Raw genomic sequence first — 27,946 nt, forward strand, 5'->3', positions numbered from 1 at the left:
ACTATCAAAATTAACAATCTAGAATTTTTGCAACTAAAGTGAAGTAGCACATATTTCTGAACATAATGTACTCATATGTAAGATGGTAGAAAATATGCTGTAATAAATCATTGCAGACAATACTGACAGTTCTGAAAAGAGTCCGTTAAAAAAACTGATAATTTGTCTTTGAAAAGAGGGAAAGAGTGCCTTCACATGACCACTGAAATCCACAAAACTACAACTTATATATTACTAGAGACTTCAGTTCTGGAAACCAGTTAGTTATTACAACATGTATTTAAGTGTTTTCAGGAATTAGAAGATAAATCTTAACTAGTGCCTGTAAAGCACTGCTGTAGATGAATTTGATAGGAAATGAGGGGTGATGTCTGGGGAACTGGATCAAACCAGTTCTCAAATACCCCATCTAACATGCTTGTGCACATATTTTTATGACATCAAGTAAATACAATAGAGCTAGGTCATGCAAGAGCTAGGTCATGCAAAGAAAGCCACAATTTGTATGGAGTGGTTTTTCTCTATAACACTTTATTAAATATTCTTCATTGCATCTATACATTCATAATTCTCCAACATCCAGCTAGGCAGAAACAGATAGCAAAGAAAAATTTAGTTAAAAAAGATTGCTGGGTTTTGGTTTTAGTTCACAGGCTGATCCTTAAACAACAAGTACAAGACTGTATATCTTGGAGACAATGAGATGTAGTTCACTGTCATATAAACTGGTAATTTAGTCTAGGATGCTGAACTCCGGCTTACAGCACATGCATAATGAGACACTGAATGCATTCCGCATCCTCCTACAAAGCCAGTGCAATATTTCTCTAGGTACTTCTGTAGTTGTTAGACTGCATTTTCCAAAGGTGCTTATGAACTCTTATAACACTGATCAGGAGCTAGGTTTATCCTCCTAACATTCAGCTCTGTCGCAAAGGTTCTTGCCTTTTGGTAGAAGAAGAGAGACATTTCCCGATCCACAAGGAAGTTATGGTAGATGATTGCAAGTCTTGTGTAAATCTTTAGTTGAGCTTTTTTATTTCCCAGGTCCATGGCAGCAGCAAGTGCCAAATGATAATAGCCCGCTGCATCAAAGGGATCCTGAAATAACAGACACAAAGATAGTACCCTCTATAATACAATCTGTGGAAGACGACATCCAAGCTCAGTTATTAGGTATCAAATGAGAATAATACAGATTCTGAACTTCAGTAGGTTTTCCTACTTTATTATTTACATTCTAAATGCATAAAACCAGAATGTGGTAAAACCTGATGTTATGAAACATTACTCAGTGTAACGATTTTCTGCAGCAGTTTTTGGTATTTCTTACCTTAAGGTCATAGAATATAATGTCTCCTAAGATCAAGTACACTTTGACGTAATACAGCGTTTCCTCCTCAAACTCCAGAGGAGAGGAACAGAGGGACAAGGCCTTTAAATAAAAGTGTTCAGCTAGTTCACAATGACCCAGATGATGATGGATGGCGGCCAGCCGATGGTAAGCTATTCGTTCATTTAGCTGATTTCCTAATGAGATAATGTATGAGTCAAGATAAAACCAAAAGAGGCAAAGTAGTCAAATTGTCTCAAACCAGAATCTATGCTATTTTTTGTTTTACCTTTATATGGTATTTGCTGATCTCTTATTGAATAAAATTAATTATGCTCAAGAGATACATGGCCAAAACTGACCTTTAAGAAAGATCCCACAGAATTCCTCTATTTCCCAGTGTATGATTTGACAGTCTCTGGGATTTTCTTAAATAACTACATTCATATCTCTCATGTATAGATACACACACCCTGCGCATACTTACAAAGAATACAAATAGATTATTTTGAAAATATAGCAGCTAATGGGATTAAAGACTCCCTTGCCCCTCCCGGTACATACTTTACATCAAAAGTTATGACAAAAAGATGATTTTCAGACTGATCAAAACGACCTGTCTGTGTGTGTATGGCAGGGTGAGAGGGTTCTTAATCAGTTGAACAGCTCTCAGATTTGAAGAATAGCCCTATCGTTTCTGACTACTTTCTCCTAGGTCAGTTCACCAGCAAGGCTATGATCAAATCTGAAAGAAGTATATGACACTCAAAAGCCTCTTGGGGCAGTATTATTCATTAGTATTGGAGCTTAGCTGTGAGAAGAACACTCAGTTTGGACTTGGAATCCCAGATTTAATTCTGTGCTCTACCAAAGGTTTTCCCTATGAGCTTGGAGTTAGATGAGACAGCAATCAAGTTGTTCATTCTTGAATAGAAGCAAAAATAGCAATGATAGTATCATTATGAAATCTAACTGAATTCAAAGTAAGAAAGCTTTTTAGAATTCTGCCTTGTTTTGGAGATATCAGTAATATTCAGCTGTAATTGAAATTGGTCTTACCTAAACTTACACTGAGTGTAAGAGATGCTTTTGCATATTCCAGACTTTCCTCATAAGCCTTCAGATTCACCAGCAATTCCACCAGTTTATTGCATAATCTGAGTTCAGTGTTTTTGTTGCCGGTCTTAACAGCAAGTGGAAGAGCCCTGTCCTGAAATGCATAAAAACAGCTTAGGTACTGCTGAACCCCAAGATGTGCACTGACAGGCTTCCATTTATGTCATGTCAAGCAATTTCTGGTTTTATTTTGCTCTTTGCATAAGGCATATCTTACACCCAGGAGTTACAACAGGTGAAATCTATTAACACCACAACAAAGTACTCAGCTGCAATAGGCTATAAACTGTTTGCTGAGAGGATCAGCTTTTGCTACAGCATTTGTAAAACACCTGCTCTGATGGGTGGGTACATAACTATCAATGTAGTAGAAAAGCTGCACAAACCCTGTAGAAAGTCACTGCTTTCTCCTTTTCCCAAGTACCATTGAAAAATATGTCTCCAGCAGCTTCAAACAATTCCATTCCTAAATTTGGATCTCCTGTGTAAAGAGCAGCATCCTGAGCAACCTGAAAAGAAAACAAGGAATGGCGAAAGAAAGAAAATCTTGGTTACTCCTTGGTAAAAAAAAAAATCATAAATATTAGCAACTGAAGAAAGACCTTGCTAAGGCCTCTTATTATAAGATAGGAAAGGCTATATTTTATCAGACCATGCGACCATCTTTTTGGTACCCTGGTTTTGAGCAGGCCAGTGGCAGATGCTGAAGAAGGAACAGGAAGACCTAGGCACATAGTGTTATGGTCTCCCTTTTTCTGGCAACAGTACCCTGCTACCTTTGTCAGCACATGGCACTCTAAAAACCAGTAGTGCCTTTGATAGCTGCAACATATTAAATCTGAATTAAATTGCACTTATCATAGAAATAAATTCTAATTGCAAGTTAGATATTGCTAACAGTGCAGATTTAAAAGCCTGTGAAGTGAATTCTGTAAATAAATGCAGCTCCACTATCTTGTTGTTCTGAAATAAATATATGCCATGCCAGCAACAAGGACTTCATGAAAGGCAGCATGCATCCTCCCCAAAGCAAGGATACCAGGATACTCAATTACTGATAGGATAAGTAGTAATGAGAAAGGGGACTTGTATATGAAGTTGAAAAGTCTTGCTTTGGTTTTGGAATCTTTAGTTTTTAAGTTGCATTCAATTAATACAAGTCCAGCTCTTGTACTTAAGCACAAAGGCAGCAATCCTTTTCAGCCTATTTTGGCTTCAGGCACCACATGCATCATATTTTTGGAAGTTGTTTCACACGCAAGTTAAAATGTGATGACTTGCACAAAATTACTGGCCCAGTGGTCAACCTTTTAGTTGCCACATTTGTGCTTTGAGGCTTTCCTCATGGAGAGGCACCGACTCTGCTTAAGTACCAGGTTTCATACATGCACAGTATGGAATACACATGCATATCCCTGGCCCATTCCTCCTCTTAGAGGAAATAAAGCAGATGGAGAAAATCATCCCACATGCTGATTTGGCTTTTGTACCACCAGGTGACTAACTTGGGGGCTATCTACTAAAATCATATAGAAAAAGAAATAACAGGCCTATAACACAGTCCTCCTGTAAGCACATTTATTCAGTTTTCCAGTAAGTATTCAAAAATCTAACTTAATTGAGAGAAAAAAATCGTTAAAGTAGCCCCACATATTGTGTCTGAGTACATTTTAAACATAAATGCATTTCCTATGTTTTCCTGATGCTTTGTAGAATTTTCTCAAAACATCTTAACAACAGATGTGTGATTATTTTATTTAGAGATCATGTTTTGGTACCACTCACACACCAGCCAAGACTCAGATCTTACTATATCAGGTTCTGTATACATCCTGCACTACAAGGTGTCACTGTCCCTTAAAATGAGAGAGAAGTATTTTTAACCCCTTTACAGAAGCAAGAAGCTAATTCCCCAAATACTTCAGTGAGTGGCTAGAAGCCATATAGATGACAGAGTCAGATCTGGGCTGCAGTGCAGCTCTGAGAAAGACTCCAGATAATCCAGTTTCAGCAGCCAGAAGGGCTAGATCCCCATTTCTGGCCATCTTTCAGTCTGTGTTAGCACAGCAGTAGAAGCAGCAGGAGGTCCCAGTTGGTTGTGGGGGGGTCTGAGGTGTGCGAGCCGCATGCCTCCTGTCCCACTGTTGTAAAGGCAGCAGCAGTTCCAGCTGGCTCCGTGCCATGCTATGCACAGCTACAGAAGGAAAGCTTTAGGTGCTTTGGAAATGCTTCCTGAAAAAGCTACTCTCCATTTTCCTAGGCATTTGGCCCACAAGGCAGCATGCTAAGATGATTATTATCTGTTATCCACCAGCATATGTAGCATCCATGCATGCATACTTTGATTGCTGTGGTGCTGTAGAACTGGTAGACAATGAAGAAATACACAGAATTTACAACAGAGCAGGCACTAAGAAAGGTCACTGCCCAAAATCCTTCCAGAGTCAAGCAACAGTTTAAAATGGAGCACCACTGGAAAATGCTGTTAAGCATTACATAAATGGTGTTACTGTATGTTCAGAACATCAGTTAGCAAAATCTCTGGAATCATTATATTGAATTACTTACTCTCTTACTATGCCACATGCACCATGTTGACAACATGTGCATGCCTGTAAGTGTTGACAACATACCTGAATATAAAGATCCACGAGCTCATTCTGCTTCAGAATGTAATATATCTTTCCTGCCCGTAGCCAAGCATACGCCTCTTTCTCTTTTTTCTGGAGGTCTATAAATATTCCAAGACTTCTTTTGGTATATTCCAGAGCTGACCTGTAAGCCCTGAAACAGGGGGAAAAGGCTAATCACTGAGGGGTTCTTCAGAATTGGGAATGTTTTTTTATTCATAATGAAAAAAGCTTTATGTTAATGTAAAAACAACCTGTTTCCGCTGTTCAATGCGCAATTATAATTTCGCAGCTATATTCCATTAGTAACAAGCAAATTTGGTCTTTTTTACTCTTCCTTTTTTAATTCAATATATGTTTCCTTTTAGATTGTTATCCTGTTATATTATTTCATAGAATCCTAGAACGGTTTAGGTTGGAAGGGACCTTAGAGATCATCTAGTTCAAACTACCCTGCCACAGGCAGGGACACCTTCCACTAGACCAGGTTGCTCAAAGCCCCGTCCAACCTGGCCTTGAACACTTCCAGGGATGGGGCATCCACAACTTCTCTGGGCAACCTGTTCCAGTGCCTCACCACCCTCACAATGAAGCATTTCTTCCTAATATCTAATCTAAATCTACCCTCTTTCAGTTTAAAGCCATTATCCCTTGTCCTATCACTACATGCCCTTGTAAAAAGTTCAGAACAGTTTATTTTAGATGTGTCCTTCCCCTACACCTCAGGCTACTGACAGGTGGAAAAATCTTTCCTCATCTTTAGCTGTTTATCATTCTCTTTAATGATTATAATTTATGGCTTTTTCCAACAAACCTCAGAAAGAAATTGTGTCTGTAACTTTTTTTTTTTCTAAATATCACCTAGGCCTCAGATCTAAGCACAATTCAAACTAATCAGCATTTGTAGAAAATCTTGGAGGGGGACGGACAAGACATGATCAGTTCAAGAAGCACCTAAATTATCAGATCACTGGGCAGTGCAAGTTTCTTTAAGTGTAAGAGCACTGTGCTCTTAGAAGAGTGGTCATACTTTTCATTAGAAAGACTGGTCAGATTGATTGAGCTTACAGTGCTTTACACCAGACATAGAAGCTCCAGACTTCCTTATTAAATCCTTCTCTATTTGTCTTGTGATAGACTCCCATCACCTTCACCTGGTACATTTTCCTCCAAGCACAAGACATGAACATATTAAAATATAACATGAACTGTACAGTTACAGTGAATCTTTACACAGTGCATCTTTAGAACAGCCTACACAGACCTCCAGAAAGATCCCAAACAAGCCTGGAAGTAATATGCTCCCTAGCATTTCACAGTGTCAAGACTTCCGTTCTGTCTCAACAAGGTATCTCATCGGAGTTGGGGCGGGGGAAAATATGTTTTTACCACTTCCTGATTCTTACAGAAATTGAAGAGACCTGTCACTCCTTTTATATTCATGAGAGGAAGTAAGGATCCACTGAACAATCCTGACATGTCAGTCTTCTCTTCTTTGCTAATTGGCTGCTAACATGAGGAGAGGCAAGGCAGTTAAAGTAGTCCAACTCAGCCCAATTACTGAATACCACTTCTATCCCTTTTTCAGAGTTTTTGCTTTTACAGCAGATGGAAGCAGTAAGAATCCATAAGCCAGTACAGCATCTGGAATGGGTCAGGCTGTGTCCCCTGGTGTGGTCACAGTAATTTACAGTGGAGGTGGTGACACCAAGGACATCGCTGTTTTCGTTGCTTCATCATAGACATATCCTTGTTACTTGGGACTGTTAACTCAAAGAATACTGTGATACTATGGTCTAATACCATATTGAGTAGGTGCTATTATCCAGTAGTCTGCTAAGGTTACACAGCCAACATTATTTGTGAGCCAGGCTTCTAGGCAAGGAGCAGGGAGTTGGACTTTATGATCCTTACGGCTCCCTTCCAACTTGAGATATTCTATGATTCTATGATAAATTCTGTGCACTAATGCACAAAAGGCAGCAGCTTCTCCAGCTAGTGAAATCCTTCTGCAAATTCCAGGTAGTTTGAAATCTTAACCAACTCCTTTGTCTTCAGCCTCTCCAAGGGATTTTCACCAGCTATCTCATTAAACATCAGTGAACAAAGCAAAATAAATGAGGTGACATATTAGGAAAGTTAGATGCTTGGACTGCAGCCACTTAAAGCTAAAATAAGCATCTACTCTCTTTCCACAACTGAGGATATTTTTTCCATCCTTACTGAGGCATGCTTGAAAATACCTTTTTTTTTAAAAAAAAAAAGAAATCAGACAGAGCTGCCTTAAAAACATTTTTAAAATTGTCTAGAGAAACCTGTAAATTTCCCCAGCACCTCTTGGTTACTATAAATTGACTTGTGCAGTGGTTTTTTTTTTTTTCAATAAAGCAAAGCAAAAAAAATAGTGTTCTGAAAATAAAAGCAGTGCAGAAATTGCTGGAGATTGACACTATGCAGTTTTGCACATAGGCTTTCTGTTTAAATAAGTTTTGAAAAAAGCATTTCCTCAAAAAGAAACACTTACATAGAGACAATTTAATGTCTGACCTGTTTGGAATATGTCATTTGGTTTCTAATGGATTGTCTTGTAAAAATCTATCATCGCAAACAAGTCACCTGCCAGCAATAATCCTAGAGCTATAGCAGTCATCAAGAGTTGCATAACATATAATACTTTTTAAACATATTTACATAGATTCTAAAAATAATTTGGCTCTTGAAGTGGTGCTAATCCCTGCTGAACATCTTGTCTCCCTTGAGCGATTATAGTTACTTAAAAAAAAAACCAACAAGAGAAGTCTCCACTGGCACTGGACCCTTCAATAAAGTGTATTGGAAAAGCAAAGTAAAAAAAATACGTCATATTCAGCTGTTGCAAAAATTGAGATCCTTTAGCATGACGGAAAAGTTACAATCAAAATCAAAGCAAAGTCATTCAGCATGTCTTACCTTTCTGTTCCTAAAGACAAATAGAGCTGACTAATGGTTTCCAAAATTTGTCCCTCCAGAACTTTGTTGGACATCTTTCTAGCTAAAGATAGTTGGTATTCATTGTAGATGACACACTGAGCCTCATTGGGAACTACTGTACTATAGAACTGACACAGCAGTTTAATTGCTTGTAGTTGACCTAGGAGAATAGATTGGAAATACTAACATGAATCTCTATTTTAAAGTGAAAGTTAAATTAGTTTTAAAGTAATTCATTCTTACCGTTTCATAAACTCAGCACAGTCAATGAATAACAATATAAAAGTCATAACAAGAAGATTCCGCTGCCAGTTTCCTCACCCCCAAAGTTAACAAAGAGGTTACTTCAAACTTGATCTTCAAAATAATAAAACAGTCACCTTATATGTATAAGCTCTCTTAATCATGGTAGCAAGAATAAATGAAGCATGGGTCTTCTAAATACAACTATTTTATGCAAAAGTAATCCAGATTACTGATTCTTTTCATACCTTTAACTTGAGTCTGGTGCTGTTTGTACTACCAATGATATCATAACTATTTTAAATATTGTTGAACATAGAAATCTCTAGACTTTTTGCCAATTAAGTTATTTAGTTTTTTCTTAACATTTTATTTTCTCTATCATTTCCGACAAACCTAAGTACCACCAGAAGTGCAAGCCAATATATATTTATTTCTCCACCATTACGGGACAGAGCAAAGATTTCAATCACTTCGATAGCTATCACATAACTGGACATAAAATGTTGTTTAAGGAACAACTATAACATACCTAGGAACAACTATAACATACCTATATAACAAACATTCCTAAACAGGGTACCTTTCGTAACTTTGAGAGGAAAAAAAAAAATGTACTTACTTTCCAGATGACTTGTCTCTATTGCAACTAAAAAAGCCCATTCATAATAAAACCTTCCTTTTTCTCTTTGAGTTCCACCAACATAGTAACATCCCAACTGAAGGAGGACTTGGATAAAGTCTTGGCCACAGTCCATACTTGGAAGTTTGGAAAATAGCTTCACTGCCCTGATATAATAATGTTCTGCCAGCTTGCTGGCTGCTGCATGCAGGCAGAGTGCCCCAAAATTAGCCAGGGCTATAGCTTGGTTATGGGTCGTACTGGTTTCTTCTGAAAGACGCAGTGCTTTGTAGTAGCTCTCAGCAGCTTCTTTTGTATTGTTTGTTCTTTTCAAAGCAATAGCAAGCATATTATAAGCAATGCCTAGTTGTTGAGGATTGCTCCATGAAGAGTCTACAACAGCATTTAAAATGGATAAAGCCACATCATATTGCCTGTAAAGAATGTATAACCAAGCAAGTGAAACCAAATAGTTAATAGTTTCCTCTGGCTTAGCAGAAACATCAGAGTCCAGTGCTTTCATCATGTAAACAATGGCTTTCCCATACCGTTTGTGGTTGCTGTACAGTTTTGCTAAGCTAAGATAGAAAGTGCTGCATAGTCCTTGTTGCTTATTAGTAAATACAGAGGAGAGTGCTTGTATGAGGTAAGGTGCAATTTGGGATGGGAGTATTTGTTTAAGTTTTCTCAGGCCATAGAGCTTGGGAGCATTTCTGATGACTAAATCAATCCTTTTCAAGGAATCCATTAAAGTACTGGAGCTCTGGGAAGAGGCGACCTTTATGCAACTTAATACAATGTGCGGCAAACACTTTTCATTGTAGGACTCTGCTAGTTTGAAATAACAGTTTTTTGATAAGTTGTTTTGTAAACCCAAGTCATTAAGCAACAGTTGAAACCTTTCCAGGAATGGTAGTGCCTCTTCATGCTGTTTGCGTGCACTGTAATGTTTTGCCAGTAGAAAGCATGCCCTTGCCTCTGCATGTTTGTTCTGGCTCAAAATTGTCCTCTTCAGAGCATACTTTAGAATATCTGACTCCAGGTCAGCACTACAAATGTAGTTGGGAACTCCCATGAGAAGAGATGTAGCCTTGTCAAAAATATGAGCACATTTTTCTTTGTTCTTCTGTGTCAAGTAGATGACTGTCAGATTTGTATAAAGAGCAATTACAAAGTACAAATCACTAAACCCTCCAGCTACTGCTCCCAATGCTTCCTCAAAATACACCCGAGCTTGGGAAAACTTCAGCTTTTTAACACTGAGCCTGCCTAAGAGAAAGCATAGCCTTGCTAGTGCCCAGAACATACCTGCTTTCTTTGCTGCTTCCCTTGCTAATCTAAAAAAGCTAACCAGTTCTTCTTCTTCTGAAAACCCATAAAACATGCTACCGATAAATGGATAAGAGATATCATACAGGTTTTTGAAGTTTCTCTCATACTCTTTCCTATTTAAGAAGAGTAACAATGACTCAAAGGTGTCAGATGCTTGAACATCATCTTGACATATGTGGAAGCAAGGTCCTTCAGGTGGAGGAAAGATTTCCGTATTTGGCGAGCTAGCAGAATCCTTTCCTTCAGTAGTTGGCTCTTCTGCCTGAGTGGCCTCCAAATTCTTGAAGTTCTTCAGGAATTCTTCTATCTTGCCATTCTTACTAGTGGATCCTGTGCTGGAATGTGAGCATGGAATTTCTGAAATTCAAAAATAAATTACAGGTCACAACCTCATGTGTGCAGGCACACAAAGTTCTTTGACAGACCAACAAAAACATTTATCAGTAGAAGATGCTGTTAGGAAAATGTTATGTAAACATACTGCACTTTCTTAACAGTATGTCTAGGAGACAAGCCAAAGGTGGGGAAACAGAGAGATCAAGAAGGATCAGGGAGGAACAAGTGTGGGAGACTAGAGGAGTGGGGATAAATGGGACTTGCTACATGTAAGCAGGTTGCTGATCAGTACGCTTGCCTAGCCAGGCCCTATGCCTGATCCAATGCTAACCCAACTGAAGTCCAATGTTAATTCAAGCCAGTTTGTGTCTGAGTGTATACTCAAGAAGTATACTCTGAGTGTATATTCTCTGTTCTGTCTGGTGTATATGAACAAGAGAGATCTGCCAATGAACTACAATTCAGACTAGCTGGTAAGCAGGAGAGGACCAGAATCTGGAAAGACCCAAGGTCTGAACTGGAGGCTGGATAAAAGACCCAAGGTCAGGGCATGGACACTGGATGGACTTAAGTTCTAAGGGAACTGTGAATTTGAGCATGCATGTAAGTTGAGTAAGGGTATGCCTATGTCCTGATAGAAAGCTAAGGCAGGTTAGCCAGGGGGGGTAAGACTGAGCTATTTGAGTTGTTGAAGTCTCACATGGGTGCTGTGAGGGTGCCTGCAAAGGTCCTGTTTCTCCTGTCCACGTTATCTCTGTGTGGCCAGCCATGCCTGTGTAATGTGTAACAAGGTTTCTTTAAATCAAATACCAACCCTGATTCTCTGCTGGCACAGATTAACTTTCTCAAAACTACCAAGTTTGTGGTAATTGATGTGGTCATTGATCTAAACTCTTCTAGTACTGACATTGTTGAGTATCTTACAAATATAAAAGAGACAGACATGCCATCATTTCTTTAGTCCTCCCACTGTTATCCAGCCAAGGTAATGGGGCAGGGACTAGGGATGTAGTTTGCAGTCATAGTCAGTGTAAAGCTTACAGCTGCATATCAACAGGAGCTTATTGAAGTTGCAGATTTAGAGCTCAGTTTCCTTAAAATCTCATTTCTGAAACTGTTCAGCAGAATCATAAATACAAAAATTGGTATTTTGAAAAATGTAGTACAATACAAGTAATGATAGTGACAGCTTAGCAACTAAATGCCAAAGGGAAATAATTCTGCATCCTCATCAAAATACCTCCTTTAGGAAGTATAATTATGGGGTGAAGTTTTCTAGCAGATGGAAAATCTGCTGGAATTCAAAGTCAGCACTTGCCAGGTGCACTATAAACAGTATTTTGCCCTGTTAAACAAGGGCGGGGGTGCAGGGGTGGTGCATGTGTGTGTCATAGCAGTAAAAAGAAGTCATACAGTTCACAATTGGATAGCAAGATCCAAGAAAGACATCTGATATCAGCGAAAACCCACAATTTCTTACAGCAAAACCTAATGAGAACAGGGGCTACAGCAAAACCTTGGAAAGCAAACAATGAGAGAAGAAAGTTAGAATTTGAAGAGACATTAAGAAAGAGAAAAGCTGGCAAAGATACCAAAAATATCGGAAGTCACATTAATTTTTTGTAAAAATTGTATGCATATGAAGTATTACCACATTCATGAGCTTTCTGAAATTCTGGTTCTTCTAATTGGTCTGTAAGAAAGAAAAAAGTCATGTTAGTTATGGTATCTTAGCTCTTTTTCAGTTTTAAATATCCTAAAATGAGACTATTTTTTAGTTTGGAATTCTTTATGTCAGAAGAATTGGATGCATCCTGGAAATTTAGAATAGAAGAAATTTCTAAGTCTGACTCAAAGCTGACGGATACTAGGGACTTACCCTCCTGTTGATACAATTCACTGCTTTCTGCATGGTTATCATCATGCACCTACCACTGCTCAGTAAGGTGGGGAGACATCTGCATATCGCAGTTAGAATTAAAGCCAACCTGTTCTGCATGAGGGATGCATCACTAATGCATTAAAATACAAGTGGGCAGCATAGATACAACCATTCCACACAACCTGCCCCTAAAATGAGATAACAAAAAGCCCTTAGTATTACTGAAATAAGTTTTAACGTCACTCCCCCGGGGAGGGGATGATAATTATTTAGGGTAGTTTGTGTAGGTAAGAGATTTTTGTGGCTATTCCAATAGCATGCAGATGAAAAAAATCCCTGTATCTATCTTTTAAAAGGTGTATCTTTAAATTCTGTAGACATTACTACTATAGATCTAGTTTTAAATGTTTAACATAGCACATTCGTAAAACATTTAAGAATTACTATTTTGTGTAGAAGATATTTCTCAAGGTATTTCAGTTGTCATGCTGCATTTCAGGATTAGATTCACTGTCTTTCATACACAAGACGCAACATAAGTGGTACTGAGTGTATGAAGGTTATATCTAAAAGCAGAGGCTCACAGAACTACATCTATTTAAGCTGATGGAAAGCTAGTTTACTAGCCTTTAAGAATGACGTCTCACTGACTGTTTACTTCCGGATCTCCTTTCTTTAAATGCTTTCCTGACTTTGGCGGGCAAATGTCACAGACGTTTACGATAGTCATAACTTAATGTTCTGAATCTCTAATTGGGGAAGTGCTCATAAGTAAATACTTCTCATTAGATTGATGTAGATGGAAGGAATCAAAACCCCATTTACTCAGATCACACAACAAAACATCAAGTGAATATTGAAAATGCTTGCCCTGGGTTAGTCAAGATATGTTGATCAACTGTGCAGTTTGAGAGAAAAAAGTGGTAAAGATGGTACTATTAGCTGCGGAAGATGTGAAAAAAAGTTGACGCTTGTAAAGACTAGGGAGGAGATGAGATGTGAAAAATGTGCAACAGGCCAAAATAGCAGTATGTCCATTAAGCCCTTGAGATCGTTTTAGTAACTAATAGAGGTCTGAGCTTTTGTTCCCAGGCTGTTCACCTGAGCAAGGAAGGTGAGATGTGGAGTCATTTTGCACATTGACATGAGTTGCAGTTTGCAACTCAGGTCTGACATGCCTTAGTTATTGTTCACATGCACACTGACTTGCAGAATTAAACCAGTGTACATGAGTCAAACCTACACACTGGCTCCTTTCAAATTGGAGCCTACAGGCCTGTCTCTTAGGATGCCACTAATGGAGATAAAATTTTGTTAGATATTTGACAAGCATACACATCGCCACAGAACAATCTGTGGTGGGATAAGAAATTGCTGCTCCTGTTCGGTTCAGCGAGACAATTATATTACACTACATTACACTAAGTCTGTGAAGGTGAAACCCCCATTATCTCAATTAGTTTATGTGAAGCATGAGCACTTAGAGAAATAACAGCTGTATCAGATGATGTAGCTAAAAGTATATTTTTTTGTATGAATAGGTTTTGCTATTTTTCTGTACCATTGAAAGTTAAATCAAGCACGAAGACGTATATGTTTGTATTAGCTGTCAATAATTATTATGCCACCTTTCCTAAGATGAATGAAAAGCCAGCAGTATTTGGGTGAACATACTGCCTTTTATAATGCAGCACTCTGACATTTGAAAGCTTGAAGATCTGTTCAGCTCAATACGAGTTTTTAAAACCCTGCTGTTTAATTCACTCAGAAAAAGGACAAAAGAAGATTTGTAAATGCTCTGCTGGGAAAAGTCTTGCATCAGCAGGGAAGTAGCAAAGATGATATAAAGGATTTTTACATGCCATATCTATGATCAAACTGAATACCAAGATATTTCAAAGTAGGTACTCATTGAAATAGAAAAAAAAAATCAGTTATAATAAGGATATAGGAACTGCACATGTATCTTGTGCAGTGAAAAGGAGTAAAACTCATACTTACCTATTCGATACACAGAGCAAACATCTGTGATGGAGGTTTGTTTCAGCAAATGTATCACTTCTTCCAAATTTTTTTCTTTTGAAAAAAAAGATAGCTCTTCTGCTTCAAGAAAATCCAGGTCTTGTGGTCTAACAAAGAAAGGAGCAACTTTGAAGGTGTCTGAAAGCAGATTTGGCTTGAGGAGCTCACTGCATCAGTCAAATTGGAGCTTGTTAGAGAAACTAATACAATCTTTACATTATAGGTCCTGTTGTGGTGAAAATTAGTATCAGTCATGTTTATAAACATGCAAACTGATAGTAGCTATGATTGCAGCTAACAGTTTCTGCCATATCAGAGTAAGTTTTATCTCTGTGTCATGGTATAGCATTTTATGAGAGAATTTATTAAAAGCACAAATCTTTAAGGACATTATGGTATTGGTTTTCTAATATAAGCTTAAAGCTACACATCAACCAGACCTGCAAACAACATTTAAGAATGCCTTCTTTCAGCATGCAAACAGTCCAGACATCATAATAGGAGCAGCCTATTTACATGGTGCCAATGCATGCTGAAATACACACTTTTTACAGGCTTCTTTCTGCATTATGAGCAATTATTTTTAAGAGGAGACACATATGAAATAAGTTAATGCCTGTAATTGAGGGTACTAGTAAAAACAGAACTTGGATGCTTTAACATAGGTCTTGAAAGACCAGTAAAAATGGAATCTTCTGCAATAGTAAAACTTCTTGGATCTTGTGATCCAAAGAGAGACTGAACCAGGTATAACAACTACAGCAACTCCTTTTCCCAGTAAGAAACTTGGGTTGTACCCATGGCTGATAACATTTTCCAACATTTAAGCAGACTTCATATTCCAATTTCTTTGCATTTGTTTTGACTGATACACACTATGACAATTCTTATTAAAAAAAAAATCCCAAACCTGAGTTTAACATTAAGCATTTTAAAGTCCAAGAGACTAAGTCTCTTTTTGTTTATGAGTTAAATACATATCACTTACTTATTTTTAGATAAGTCCAGCTTAACATGACTTGTCCTTACAAAACCTATTTGGCCAGTAAACACATGTCTTCCAAGAAACCATTCCATGCATTCAATGAAGTAGCCAAGGATCTCAATTTTGTCCCCTTCCTGGAAACTCATCTCTTCCAACATAATACTTTCATAATTCATCACAGCTAGACAGGATCCCATTGCTGAGTAATAAGGAGATAAATAATATTTGCAGATAAAGTCATTTAATAATACAAACACACTTAATAGAATAGCAACTCAGCAGAAGAACATATTTAACAAAAGACATTCCCGGAACTCAAGAGTAGCACATCCAGTGTGGCAAGATTAAAAGCATCCAAACCTAATTGGTTTGGTTTGAGCAATTAGAATTGTAAATATAAGCATAAAAATCCTTATTTCCCAGCCATTAGAAAGCAAAGTCTAAAACGTTTGCAAAATTCTAGCAAATTCCATCATGAAGCAACAAGAAGAAATGTTTTAAGTCTCTACTTTCCCTCTTATAAAGAGCTCTGAACTTGGGCCACAGTAAAAACATTTGAGGCAACTAATAAAATCCCTATTGGATAAATATGCAGTTATATACCATTCAATACAGTATTGGAAAATGGACACATATTGTAGAAAATAAGCCATATTTACTCTCTAACCTCAGACCATCAGTGTAAGTTTTATTTCTCTGGCAGTATTAGATAAAGCAATACATATGTGAAAGATCTACAATAACTACATTGGTGCATTTCCTTATTTTAAAGTTTGTCATCAAATCTACAGAGGCATCCTCAACTTAATTACTCATTACTACTTTGTGCATCTACTTAATACAGTATTTAGGAGGAAAAAGGGGACAGAGAAGCCTTTAGAGTTTAACTCAACTTAGGCAGAGATTTATGCTCTCACTAATTTTACTGCAGTGCAATTTTGAAAGCTGTTTTCCCATCCTAATACAATGGAAAAAAGTTATTGAACCCTTTAGAGTCTGTCCTAACAAAAGCATAGAATAAGTTTGGGGGTTTTTTTAATGCTGATGTGTGAAAGGAGTTTCTTACCAACTTTCCTGATGGATTTACATTCAGTTTTGTATGTAAAATCAATAGAATTAGAATACTGTTTAAGAAACCATCTGAAAACAGAAAAGGAAATTGAAGTTAGTGTATAAAACACTTCACTAAATGTTGTGACAATAACAGTGATATTTTAAATCCATTTGAAAACAGATGCACCTCTCCCACAATTATCTTTCAATTTCAGCACTGTCCGTACACTTCAGACAGAGCTATGTTGTGAGTAATAGTAGTAGGAAAGAAAGTGTTACTTCAGTCAAACAAACCTAAGAAAGTCATGCTATTTCTCCCTGCCCAAGGTCAACAGAAAAATCCCAGCTTTTTAACTACTAAGAGCACCAAGAATGAATGATTTTCTGGTGATTCCTGAAGTGAGTCCATTGATAAGTGCATTCATGTAATTTTGGCTTTATAGCAATTATGAGCTTGGACATGAACTTGAAACAAACTGCATTAAGGAGGTGGATGACTCCTGTCAATAGTGTTGAGTAAAAACACTGCTAGCCTGTTATCATCCACATTTCCAAGCATCCCACCTGTTACTATCCGTATTTCCAAGCATCCTGAAAAATGAAAATTCTCACTTTATGTTATTCTAGAAACATAAATAGATTTTATTTCAGACTCAGGGAAAAAAAGCAATATCTAACTCACAAGATGGTAAACCATCTGTAAATGCTGCTCTGCAGGCTTCTGCGTTAGTTTCAGTTGTGTGGTATGGAAGGAAATAGAGCATTTGTTCTCAGTGTTAATGGAAGATGGATGTTCTATAAGAAGCTACCATTTAGAGACACCTATGTCTAAGGGGACGTGTATACATATGAAACAGATGCATATGAAATACATAGCTAGAGTCAGGTACCTACTGATGAAAAGGGATCAATGGCTCCGGAGAAGCATTAGACAGCACGATCATATCACCATCCACAGATCCACCTGTTACACCTTCAGTAAAAGCCCCAGTCTCAAAATAAGTATTTATTTCATTGTCTGTAGCCATTATCTTTCTTATCAGATTGTCAGGACATAAAACAAAAAATGTCCCTAGAAAGAAAGCATTTGAACAGATGTCATTCTATGTAATGTTTTAGTGTCATACAAGCTTTAAAACTGGCTTCAAGAGCATCAGTAATATTCAGTTAGAGATTGAAAATCTGAGATTTCACGAAAATTTTCTGATTGTCAGTTATTAATACTTTTCCATCTATTTTCTCTTTCAGTAAAAAAAAATATGCAAAGCTGAGGTGTTCAATGAAGTGTAGAACCTTCTGCTGCAACATTTTGCATGTTCCTATTGCAGTAATCAACAATCCATGTAGCCCATCATTCTCTCTGACCATGGCAGCAGGTGATGCTATTTAGGAGAAGCACATGAGCATGGCAACTATCTGTAATCTCTCTCCTATACATCTCCAGGATCTTCAATAATATTAAGCAAGTTGGAATGTACATCCCTCCCTAATCCTTTTGGTATCCATTTATTGACCAGTTGTCTATAAATTTCTCTAATCACCCTGTGATCCTACTGAACCCAGTCTGTGTTTGTTCCTTTCTTCTCTCTTTCTGGTGCATTTCAGTGAATAGATTTAAATTTCAACTTCATTAAGTGTCTGAATAGGTCTTAATATTTGACTTCAGGATTTTAAAGAAAGGTGCTTCTTTAAATTTAGCCTTAGCATATACAGTCTTCCTTACCTTCCTGTAATAGCAGGCTTCTGTACATCAAATTTAAAGATTTTTCATTTATACAGACTTCAATGCCTGTTTCTTCCTCCTCTTGAGAATAGAGCCAGAAAGATTGATCTAGGAATAAATTCTCCATGCAATGATTTATAAAACCTAGAAAAAAAAAATCCAATTTGTTTTCTTTGCGGTTTTACAGCATTATACAAGAAAATAACCTTTCAGAAAGTCAGAGACTGGGGTAGGCATTCAGAGAACTCCATTATTGCTTAACCCACAATGTGTAACTAATTTTACTATATAGTACTGGAAAAATTACATCCATTAAGTCACATGCATTACAGCTACTTTTAATGCTTAGCTCTCACAAACTACATCTAAAAGGCACACAACTTTTCTGCGCCTAATCCTGCTGAAAAAGCAGACCATGTCCTCCCCTTACGAGGGTTCCCTGTAGTTTAGCTGTATTTGAAAATTTTGGAGTCTGAAAGTGGTAATCACTAGCAAGCTTTGAGCAACAGGTGCTTAGCACGACTTAATAACAGATGACTGGAAATAATCTCAAAAAATAATCTCCTTATAAATTTCTGTTGCCTGATTCAGCTGTGCCAATTTATGCAGATACTGTGCCTGGGTATCAGATTCCTGGAATTTCTTTGGGACAGAGATGATGCTGCATACCAGAGTCATGTAAATCACAAGAAGGCAGTGCTTGATCTTGGAAACTGGGACTCCTTACATTAGGATTTACGGCTTTCATAGCTGTATGATAAATACAGGGAGATCTGGATTGGTGTATCATAATCAGCATGGTATAGACAGTAGATTATTACTTAAAGGGACAACAAGAAGAAACTTCATCTTCTTGTGCTTTCTCTGCAAGACTGGATTGAAACAGTGTTTTTTTCTAGTTCTCTAAGAAGCATTTTAAAATACAAAATAGCAAGTAAATAGCAAACATGAAATTAAAATTAAAATTCATCATTTTAAATTGGCCTGATGGAAACAGGCAAATTCAATAGTAATGCACACAAGCTCTCCATACACAGAAGAAAAAACCCAAGGTGAACAAAATGGAAACAAAGACCTGATTCAAATACTCTTCTTCAGAAAAGACCTGTGAAGTTATAGGATATTAAAAATGGAACTCAAATCAATGGCATCATATTGTTACAAAAGGCATACTCAGTTTTAGAAACAGAACTGAAGCATGCAAAGCATATGAAGCAATCTTTGTTTTACTTGGTATTTCCTCTGAAGCCTTACCAACTGTTCAGTTTGCTCACTACTATTCAGGAAAGATGTGGAACAACTAGAAGAGTCCAGTGGGAAGCATGATGAGAGGTCTAGAAAATACATTCTGTGAAGAAGGTTTATAGGAATTAGGGTTGATTTTCCTTCCTGAGTGGAAGTGTGGGTTAGAATTCTCCAAATAGGTATTAGCATAGTGCGAAGAAAGAGGAGTAACCTCAACATGTCTACAGTGAGCAGAAAAAGCTGTAAAAGCATTTAAGTTGCAGCACAGGTTAGACTTTAGGACAAAACACCTGAATTGGAATAAGCTGCTTAGACAGAAGATATGATCTGATTCTGGAGTGTCTAACTTAGACAAGACATCTGCCAGGAACGATAGCTGTTATCTGTTTTGGGACAAAGGCAGATTCTCCTGGAGGTTGGAGGGTCTCTCCAGCACTATCACTAGCACCCAGTTCAGGAACATTACTCAGTGCTATTAGGAGTTAATACAAAGAATCTCAAAATCCTGTTCAACAGGTTCCCAAGTCAATCAGAAACTGTGTGCAGAGGAATAAAAAAGCATATTGAACTATTGTATGGTGAAACAGCTTTACCCAGCGAGTGGTAGGTTAGAAACTTCCATATTTCTTCAAAAGTTTTAAACGTCACCACTATTAGATCTTGATCACTATGAATAGACAGCAGTCTGGCAGAGAGCTCCTAAAAAAATCAAAACCAATATTTTAATTACAATTATACTAGACTTGAGCATAATTTCTCACTAGGTAACATTTATGCTAAAATGCTATGTATGAAGAAGGATAAAAAAATCATCCACAGTTTTACCTATATAAGATATATGACCACACTGAGTGAGACTAAAGGCCTGTCTGGTTCAGACACATCTATGTATAGTGGCCAGTATTCTCTATTTAGAGTGTGAAAGCCAGGCAAGCATCTAGCAGTACTTTCCGAGAATACTCTCCTAGCACAGAGAAATTAACAGCTGGGGAACTGCCTTTGCCAGACATGTGGGCATTAATATTAAACAGCGGAAAGGGTTTCTTTTTGTTTGTTGGTTTGGTTTTTTTTACTTAAAATTTCTCTAGGTCACTTGAACCACTGTAAATTTTTAGGGTCCACAACATCCTGCTGTAGGTTAGCCTCAGAGCTTTGTACACATATGAAAACACACCTCCTTTGATGCATCTTTGAACCTGCTACCTGGTAGCTTCAGTCTTATTCCAGAGGAGACATTGAATAGTCATCCCCTAGTTCACTCTTTCCATGGTTAAGACAATGAAATATACTGGAGTATTATTTTTTTAAAAAATACGGAGTAAGATCCTTTTCTCATTTGTACTGGTTCGTGTTGCTACAGTAGCATTACATTGTGCATTTAACAAAGATGAGCAATGATCGTTGTAAATTATAACGATGGATTTTATAAGGAATTTTAGAAATGCTGAAAGGGAGAACTACATAAAACTTCAAATAAGTGAAGGAAATATAAATTTTGAGGGATTCTAGCCAAAGAGTGGTAATATACCGCTAGTTGCACTTCAGTTAGTAGCTTAAAAACAGGGCTCTCCAATGATGCTGGCTACTCTCTTTCAGGGAAACACAAAGAACTGTGGCAATTTATGAGACAAGTATCTGCACCAGTATCTCAGAAAATAAATCAGATGCAAAGCTAACAGGTATAATGCTACTGTATCATTTCTCAGTACTGTACCCTTGCTCCCATTACATCAAAATTGAAATGCATTGTAAAACAATTTAAGCACTGATCAAGAAACTGATACTAACTCGGGGGGGAGGGCAGGCAGGGAGGGGGGAATTGTCACAGAATCACAGGGGTTGGAACGAACCTCTGGAGATCATCTAATCCAACCCCCCCACCAGAGAAGGAGACTCCACAACCTCTCTGGGCAGCCTGTTCCAGTGCTCTGCCACCCTCAAAGTAAAGAAGTTCCTCCTCATGTTTAGATGGAACTTCCTATGACCAAGTTTGTGCCCATTACCTCTTGTCCTGTCACTGGGCACCACTGAACAAAGACTGGCCCCATCCTCCTGGCACCCACCCCTGAAGTATTTATAAGCATTAATAAGATTCCCCTCAGTCTTCTCTTCTCCAGACTAAAAAGACCCAAGTCCCTCAGCCTTTCCTCATAAGAGAGATGTTCCAGTCCCCTAATCCTCTTTGTAGCCCTTTACTGTACCCTCTCCAGCAGTTCCCTGTCCTTCTTGAACCGGCGAGCCCAGAACTGGACACAGTACTTCAGATGTCCCTCAAAAATTTTCTGTAATCTGAGCAAGATGGAGCTGATCCACTGTTTTTATGAGTGTTATGTCATGATTTTAAAAGGTCTCTGAATTAATTCTGTTAAACTTCCATATCTTCAATTCACACAAGATGAACAGATTAAAATAGTAATTCCTTTTTGAAAACAAATGTCCAACTTAAGCCTCTTCAACACGCATGCCTCATCACTGCTTTTATTTTCTGCATGCCCCTTTCTACACTAGATTAAATATTAATGAGAGCCTGAAGTCTATTAATAAATTGCCAACACATGCTAAAATATCTCAGCCTCAAGGGCTTTATGCACTGCTGAATATCAAAACAACATTCTAAGGAAACTTACTATAAATCTTGCTTCCTTCAAAGTCCTTTTCCCAGTCTGTTTCTAATAAGGCCACAAATCTAGTCTATTTGTATGCTGTTTTCCTTCTCCTTCTGATCCCTTTTCCCTTTCTCCATCTCCCCCTGAACAAAAGCCAGAGCAGAGCAGCAGGAGTACAGACTGTTTTCACAGCCACAAAATCAGCAGGCTGGTGAGGGAGAGTTCACAACACATGAAAGGAAAATCATGTAGAAACACATGCATCCGAGATGGTCATAAAGCCATAACTAATTAAGATTTCAGTGTTTGGCTTGCTAGTGAAGGAGGCTGGAATTCACGGCTCAAACAAAAAAAAAGGACACCAGAGGTCAAATGGCATCATCCTCCTTTTTCATCAAGAGGAAAGAGAAGACTTTAAATTGTATTTGTAGCAAACCTCATTGGTTGTAGAGGACAGGTTTCCTATATACAAACAAATTAAAGACAGTAATAAAAATATGCCGACCATCTTGTGTGCTATTTAAAGCTATGGCCATCTAGCCCTAGGAAGTCTAATAGTTACGCTGTTCTCCTTCAGACTTCCTCTTTGGCTTAGCAGTGGACTTCCTGCATGCCAAACAACTCCAAGTGACTGGAAACTGAAAGAGTCAATATTCGGCCAAATTAAAAAAATAAAAAATCAGAAAACCATGATTTCCTTTGATGTAAATGAAAGCAGAACGTATTTAAAATAAAACCTTGCAATGCCTTATTTAGCTGGGTTTATTTATTTTACACCAATTTGGTGTTCCAGTCTTTTTCAATGGTTCAATATTTATGTCTCTAGATGGTTTTGGGCCATGGGAAACTCTGGTCACTCAAATTCAAGCATACAGCTTGTAGATGGAAATGGGACCCAAATATCTCACAGATTATTTCAGTAGCACAGAGTGTGTTCTCTGAATAACTAAATTCCCAAGCAATTGACTTACACTGAAAACTGCCATCACCTCCCTGCTGTCATTTTCCAGAAGACGGAGCTGCCCTCTGAGCTGTCTTTGGAGTCTGGGATCAGGACATCCACTCTTTCGTCTTACCATCGTTAACTTCAAGGAGATATCTGGAGAAGGATATCCATTTACAGTGCTACAAGTTTTGTGAACCAGCTTTGGAGAAACGGAAAATCCCTCAAAATCATAGAATCCACATTAAGAACTATTTTTTCAGCTTCAGAGACAGACACACAAAAAATTGACAAACTGTGTGTTTCTTTTTCATTTTTATTATCCAGTAGAGATAGTAGCCTAGCATGAAACACAAGATTTTTTTCAGTTGCATAAAGGCTACAGCTATGCAAAGGAGAGTGATGTGAAAGTCTGTAGAAATTTTGGGAGGCAACTGACACGTTTGGGGATGAAGAAGAAAGAACAGGAAAAAAGCAAGCAGATTGGTAATTTGTCAAATTAGACAGCTCTACAGACATTGAGAACATGCCCAGATTTCCAAATATCCCATGCATATTTTAAAAATTGAGGCAAACAGATATTGGAATTGCAAAAAACCCATAGATAGTTCAGCATGTTACAACAACTCTTTAGGCTAATCTTAAATTCATGGTTATCTGACATGTCACCCTCACTACTTCAGAAGACTTCTATAAATTGAATATTGAAGAAGCTGTTTCTCAGCTAAGCTGGTTGAGCAGTACCAACCAAGATAAACAGTCCAACTAAAAGCTCATTTACATGATTTCCCCAGCACACCTGAAAGAAGCTAGATACCTGTTCTCAGAACTTGACATCTGTTTATGAGAAGGTTTTACTACAGCTAAGGATATAGTTTCAGCTAGCTTCTCTTAGATGAAAAGGACCTTCGATAAAGCTGCTTTCATTTTGCATGTCTGTTAATTTAACTCAGTAACAGTAAATCATATTAATAAGTTTTCAGATACTCAGATGGGCACATATAAGCTAATCATACCCACTCAGGAAGAATTCCAGTTGCAAGTGTGTAAATAGGTTGCACTTTCAGCAATAAATAGGATTGTTGTACATCCTAAAATATTCCAGCTCCTCCAAGTTTCACCTTTTAATCAGGTAAAATAGATATTTTTTACATTCTAGTCTAGCAGGTTACCTCTTAATCTGTTTTCAGAGGGCTTTCTATGTATGTCTCCAGGCATTTTATGATGACCTTAAAGTAATGAGTAATTCAGGTGCAAGTCAAGAAGGGTGGCTCAGAAATACAAAGCAGCGTTACTAAATTACAAGACCTCTCTGTTTAAGCCGTGGTCATATAGGCAATTGTTAGTACAAAACCCACAAACTAGAGTCTTTGAATGTTACTCAGATCACTGTTGGGTAACAGTATTGTTGACCTTTTCATTTTACCTGAAGCCATAAAAGATGCTGGCACAAGAGAAGACTATTACTTAAAAATTTAAATTTTTATTTTACATAATGAAATTGACTCCAAGTTAAACTGTGCTTCCACAGTTACATATTTAAATCTTATATAAAGTTAATATTACTGAAATAATATTAATTAAAACAACAAAAATACAGCTGCTTCTGCCAAGAGAACTATTAATAATGCCTAATGGAAATGAAACATGGTCCAAACACCCATTGCACCTATGGTAATCTTCCTGTCTGCCTCTGTGAGCTCTGATCCATGCCCCCAGTTAAGAACCACCCAAATCCTGTATGGAGTGAGACAAACATAAGCACAAATAATTTAACTAGAAATAACCATATGCCTAGGGGAGACTGTCTACCACTGATGTGATTTGTCACGTCAAGCCAGAAAGCAGAGTGCATCCCAGTGGGTTTTTTTGGTGGTTATTTCTCTTCCTCTACAAGCAAGAGAAGGGAAATGTGACTAGACCTCAACACAGAGCAGGCCACGAGCCCTCCAGAAGGGAAGCCTGCTGTGCCTACTTACTGAAGAACTTCACTCAATTGCAACTTCATTGAAAAAGCGGCATTAAAAAAAATTAAGACTTGGAAAGGCCACAAACTTAAAATAATAAGACATTTGAAGACTTGAAACCCATATATAAAATAAGCAACAAACTTTTTATTTGCTTTTCTTTTTTTATTAGCCATTACAATATAGTTCATAAATTGTTTCTGGCTTTTATAGCAGTTAGTAAGTTACTTCTCTCTTTTTATGAGAAATTCTCAACAAATCTTATACATAAGTTGGACACTTCACAGGTGCCATGAAGCATGTTATAAAGTTACAGGAGTGACTACTGCAAGTGTTGTTGATGTAGTTGTCTCAATCAAAAAAAGTAAGCAATGAGAAAAGCATTATATTTATAAGATATGGTGGAAGAAAATGTCTTACCAGTTGGAAAATTCTCTGCTTGACTGGGAAGGGTCCTTGAACTGACATTTGTGCATTTTTCACTTTGGGAATATTCTATTATGATAAATGAAAGGAATGGTTAAGTGCATTTTCTAAGTCCATATAAATCACACTGTACAAAACCAAACAACCCACACTTTCAAAGTACTTGATGCATTGGATAATTACCAAAAGAAAATAACTATATTTTTTCCCCTTCCTGCTATATAATTCCCACAACCCCACAAAAAGTATCTGAAGATCATTTCTCTCCTATTGGGGAGGAAGTTAAATGTTTATTTCATCATCATGCATTTTTATACTGAAGAAACACCCACTCCAACCAATTTCATTTTCTCAGGGTTCCCTTGGCAAAAATCAGTGAAGACAAGGCTTGATATTTCTAAGAATAAAAGTGGGAGAAATAGATCTTTCATTTTTAAAAGAGAACTTCTGAGGCAATTGTCATGCTTCCTGAGACATTTTCCTCTGCAACTCTGCTTTTAAGAAAAAACTTGTAATGTAGTAGGACATGGTAATTTCTAAGTCTTCTGCATCTTCCCTCGAGTACATCTGTTGTTATTACGTGAACAAAGTCATGCAAATAAATAAGGATACATAAACACAGAATTTTCCTACTTCAGAAAAGAGGCAGTAAGTAGTAAAAACATTATCAAAGCCAATTATTAGTGTATACTAGAATTAGATATTTCAGTTCCCAAGCATTTTGGGTTTTGTTGGGTTTTAGTTGGGTGTTTGACAGGTGTGTTGGGGTTTTTTGTTTGATTTTTTTTTAATCTGGATTCAACAATATTTGTTTTTAATAGAAATTTGACAGTAAGCTCACTGCAGTGTAGGCTAACTATATTTAAGGAACATTATAAATTTAAGTTCCCCACAACTTCTGGGACCATACTTAGTGGTAGTTCTGCCTTTTCTAGTTTTAGTCAGAAGTACAAAGAGAGCGATTGTCAAAACTGGGACAACATGTTATCAATCGCTTTGATCATCATTTAACAGTTGATAAGGACAAGTAATTAGCGTATGGTTTTGGTATGTGAACTTGCAGTTACTATTATTTCGATATTACCAGATATGGCCTTTCCTTGAAAGGTATTTATGGAGACATATCCAGCAGTTAATATTTTATTTAAAAACTAAACCTAATTTCTATGAGTTTTAGGAGAAATCAAGAACTATGAGCAAGCATTTTATTACTCATGGGAGTTTAATTACAAATAATAGTTTGCTATTAAATTTGAGCAAAAGCGTAAGAGTTACTATAAATACATTTTAAACATTGAGACTGTTTAAAGTTCTATAATTAGATTCAAAGACTTAACATGAACTCCATGCCCCATTCCTAATTAATGGGATGACTTGCATACTTCTTGACAAGCTAAAGAGAAACTTTATACTGCCCTGGGATGCTTGTAGCCGGTATTCTTTGATGTCATCAGAGTTGCAGTTGTGAACAGAAAGACATTGTCTAAGCCATAGGACATACAATTTAAAACGAAATAGTTTTTCCATGATTGCTTGAAGTGTTTTCACATTCAGAAAGCTCTCAGGCCTACTATAAAGAAAGAGTCTGGCCATTGGTTTTGAGAGACACCTACCTATACCACTCCACCCTTCCACCCAAAAAGTGTTTCTGACTTGCATGTTTTTACTGCATGAAGTATGCTTTCATTTGCAGAAAAATAAAGATAGCATTACATCTTTTGATGAGAAACAGAAGTCTAGGAATTTTACTAACACAGAAACATGCAGTATAACTCACCTTTGCTGCCGAGTCTTAGAGATTATAGCAAGAAGTGCTAGACAAGGAACTTACATTTCACTATTCTGGCTCCTGGATTCTGATAATTTTCATTTCAGCTTATATTAAATAATAGATAATCCATTTGTCTGCCCAAAGTGAATTTCAATATAGATAGTTTAATAGTCCAATCTATGCAGCATTGCCATGGAGGAAATATAGCTGTTTTGTTGCATTTAACAGTTGTAGATGTATTTCAAAAAAAGCTCAGCTGAAAAAGACGTGACAATTCTCTGCTTGTGCACAGCAAGCAATGTTTAAAGAACAGTCACTTAAATGCAAAGAAAAGTCAAGAGCAGAGTGACCAGAATATATTAATCAAGGTCTTACCCATTTGTTCTTGCAACGTGTCCATCGTGACTCCATCCCTGACAGTGCTGATGGCAGCATTGGCTTCCGCACGTTTCCAGCCAGACCTGCACCTTCCCTGCTCCATTTCCGTGCTCTCCAAGTTCCTGTCTTTCTTCCCCTCTAGACTAGGGATGGTGGCATTAGCGCTGAGCACGGATGTGCTTCCTGCCGCTGCCAAACTCTCCATAACTTCTAATTCCTCACAGTGATGCAATTAACGTTATCAACAATCTAAGGGGAAATAAAATCAATAATATATTTTTATTAAAATCTCAGAATACATGCACATATTCAAGCGCTGTCCTTCTCCTGCAGGAGTTTTTTTTAATGGTAATACACATTAAA

General features: G+C 37.4%; 1 protein-coding gene across 1 annotated transcript; it reads right to left on the reverse strand.

The window, feature by feature from the left end:
- Nucleotides 1-578: 578 nt before the first annotated feature.
- Nucleotides 579-27,788, reverse strand: SH3TC1 (SH3 domain and tetratricopeptide repeats 1). The gene is made up of 17 exons (XM_009815381.2): nt 27,581-27,788; nt 25,429-25,503; nt 23,070-23,197; nt 20,086-20,191; nt 18,248-18,391; nt 17,419-17,596; nt 16,538-16,611; nt 15,475-15,670; nt 14,466-14,593; nt 12,234-12,275; nt 8,915-10,603; nt 8,029-8,209; nt 5,083-5,233; nt 2,836-2,958; nt 2,393-2,543; nt 1,334-1,530; nt 579-1,101 (listed from the first exon to the last, which is right to left on the reverse strand). The coding sequence occupies exons 1-17, from the start codon at nt 27,786-27,788 to the stop codon at nt 871-873; spliced, it is 4,002 nt and encodes a 1,333-aa protein (XP_009813683.2). The 3' UTR covers nt 579-870.
- Nucleotides 27,789-27,946: the final 158 nt, after the last annotated feature.

The sequence above is a fragment of the Gavia stellata genome, chromosome 5 (genome assembly GCF_030936135.1).
Source record: "Gavia stellata isolate bGavSte3 chromosome 5, bGavSte3.hap2, whole genome shotgun sequence".
NCBI classification, from domain to species: domain Eukaryota; kingdom Metazoa; phylum Chordata; class Aves; order Gaviiformes; family Gaviidae; genus Gavia; species Gavia stellata.

Bases quoted from the DNA above. Each gene is read 5' to 3' on its own strand.
- SH3TC1 (XM_009815381.2), bottom strand. From the start codon at position 27,788: ATGGAGAGTTTGGCAGCGGCAGGAAGCACATCCGTGCTCAGCGCTAAT. The intron at 25,504-27,580 runs GTAAGACCTTGA...TTATCATAATAG, and splicing joins CACGTTGCAAGAACAAATGG to AATATTCCCAAAGTGAAAAA. The intron at 14,594-15,474 runs GTAAGTGATATG...TTTCTTTGTTAG, and splicing joins CTGGACTTATCTAAAAATAA to ACCACAAGACCTGGATTTTC.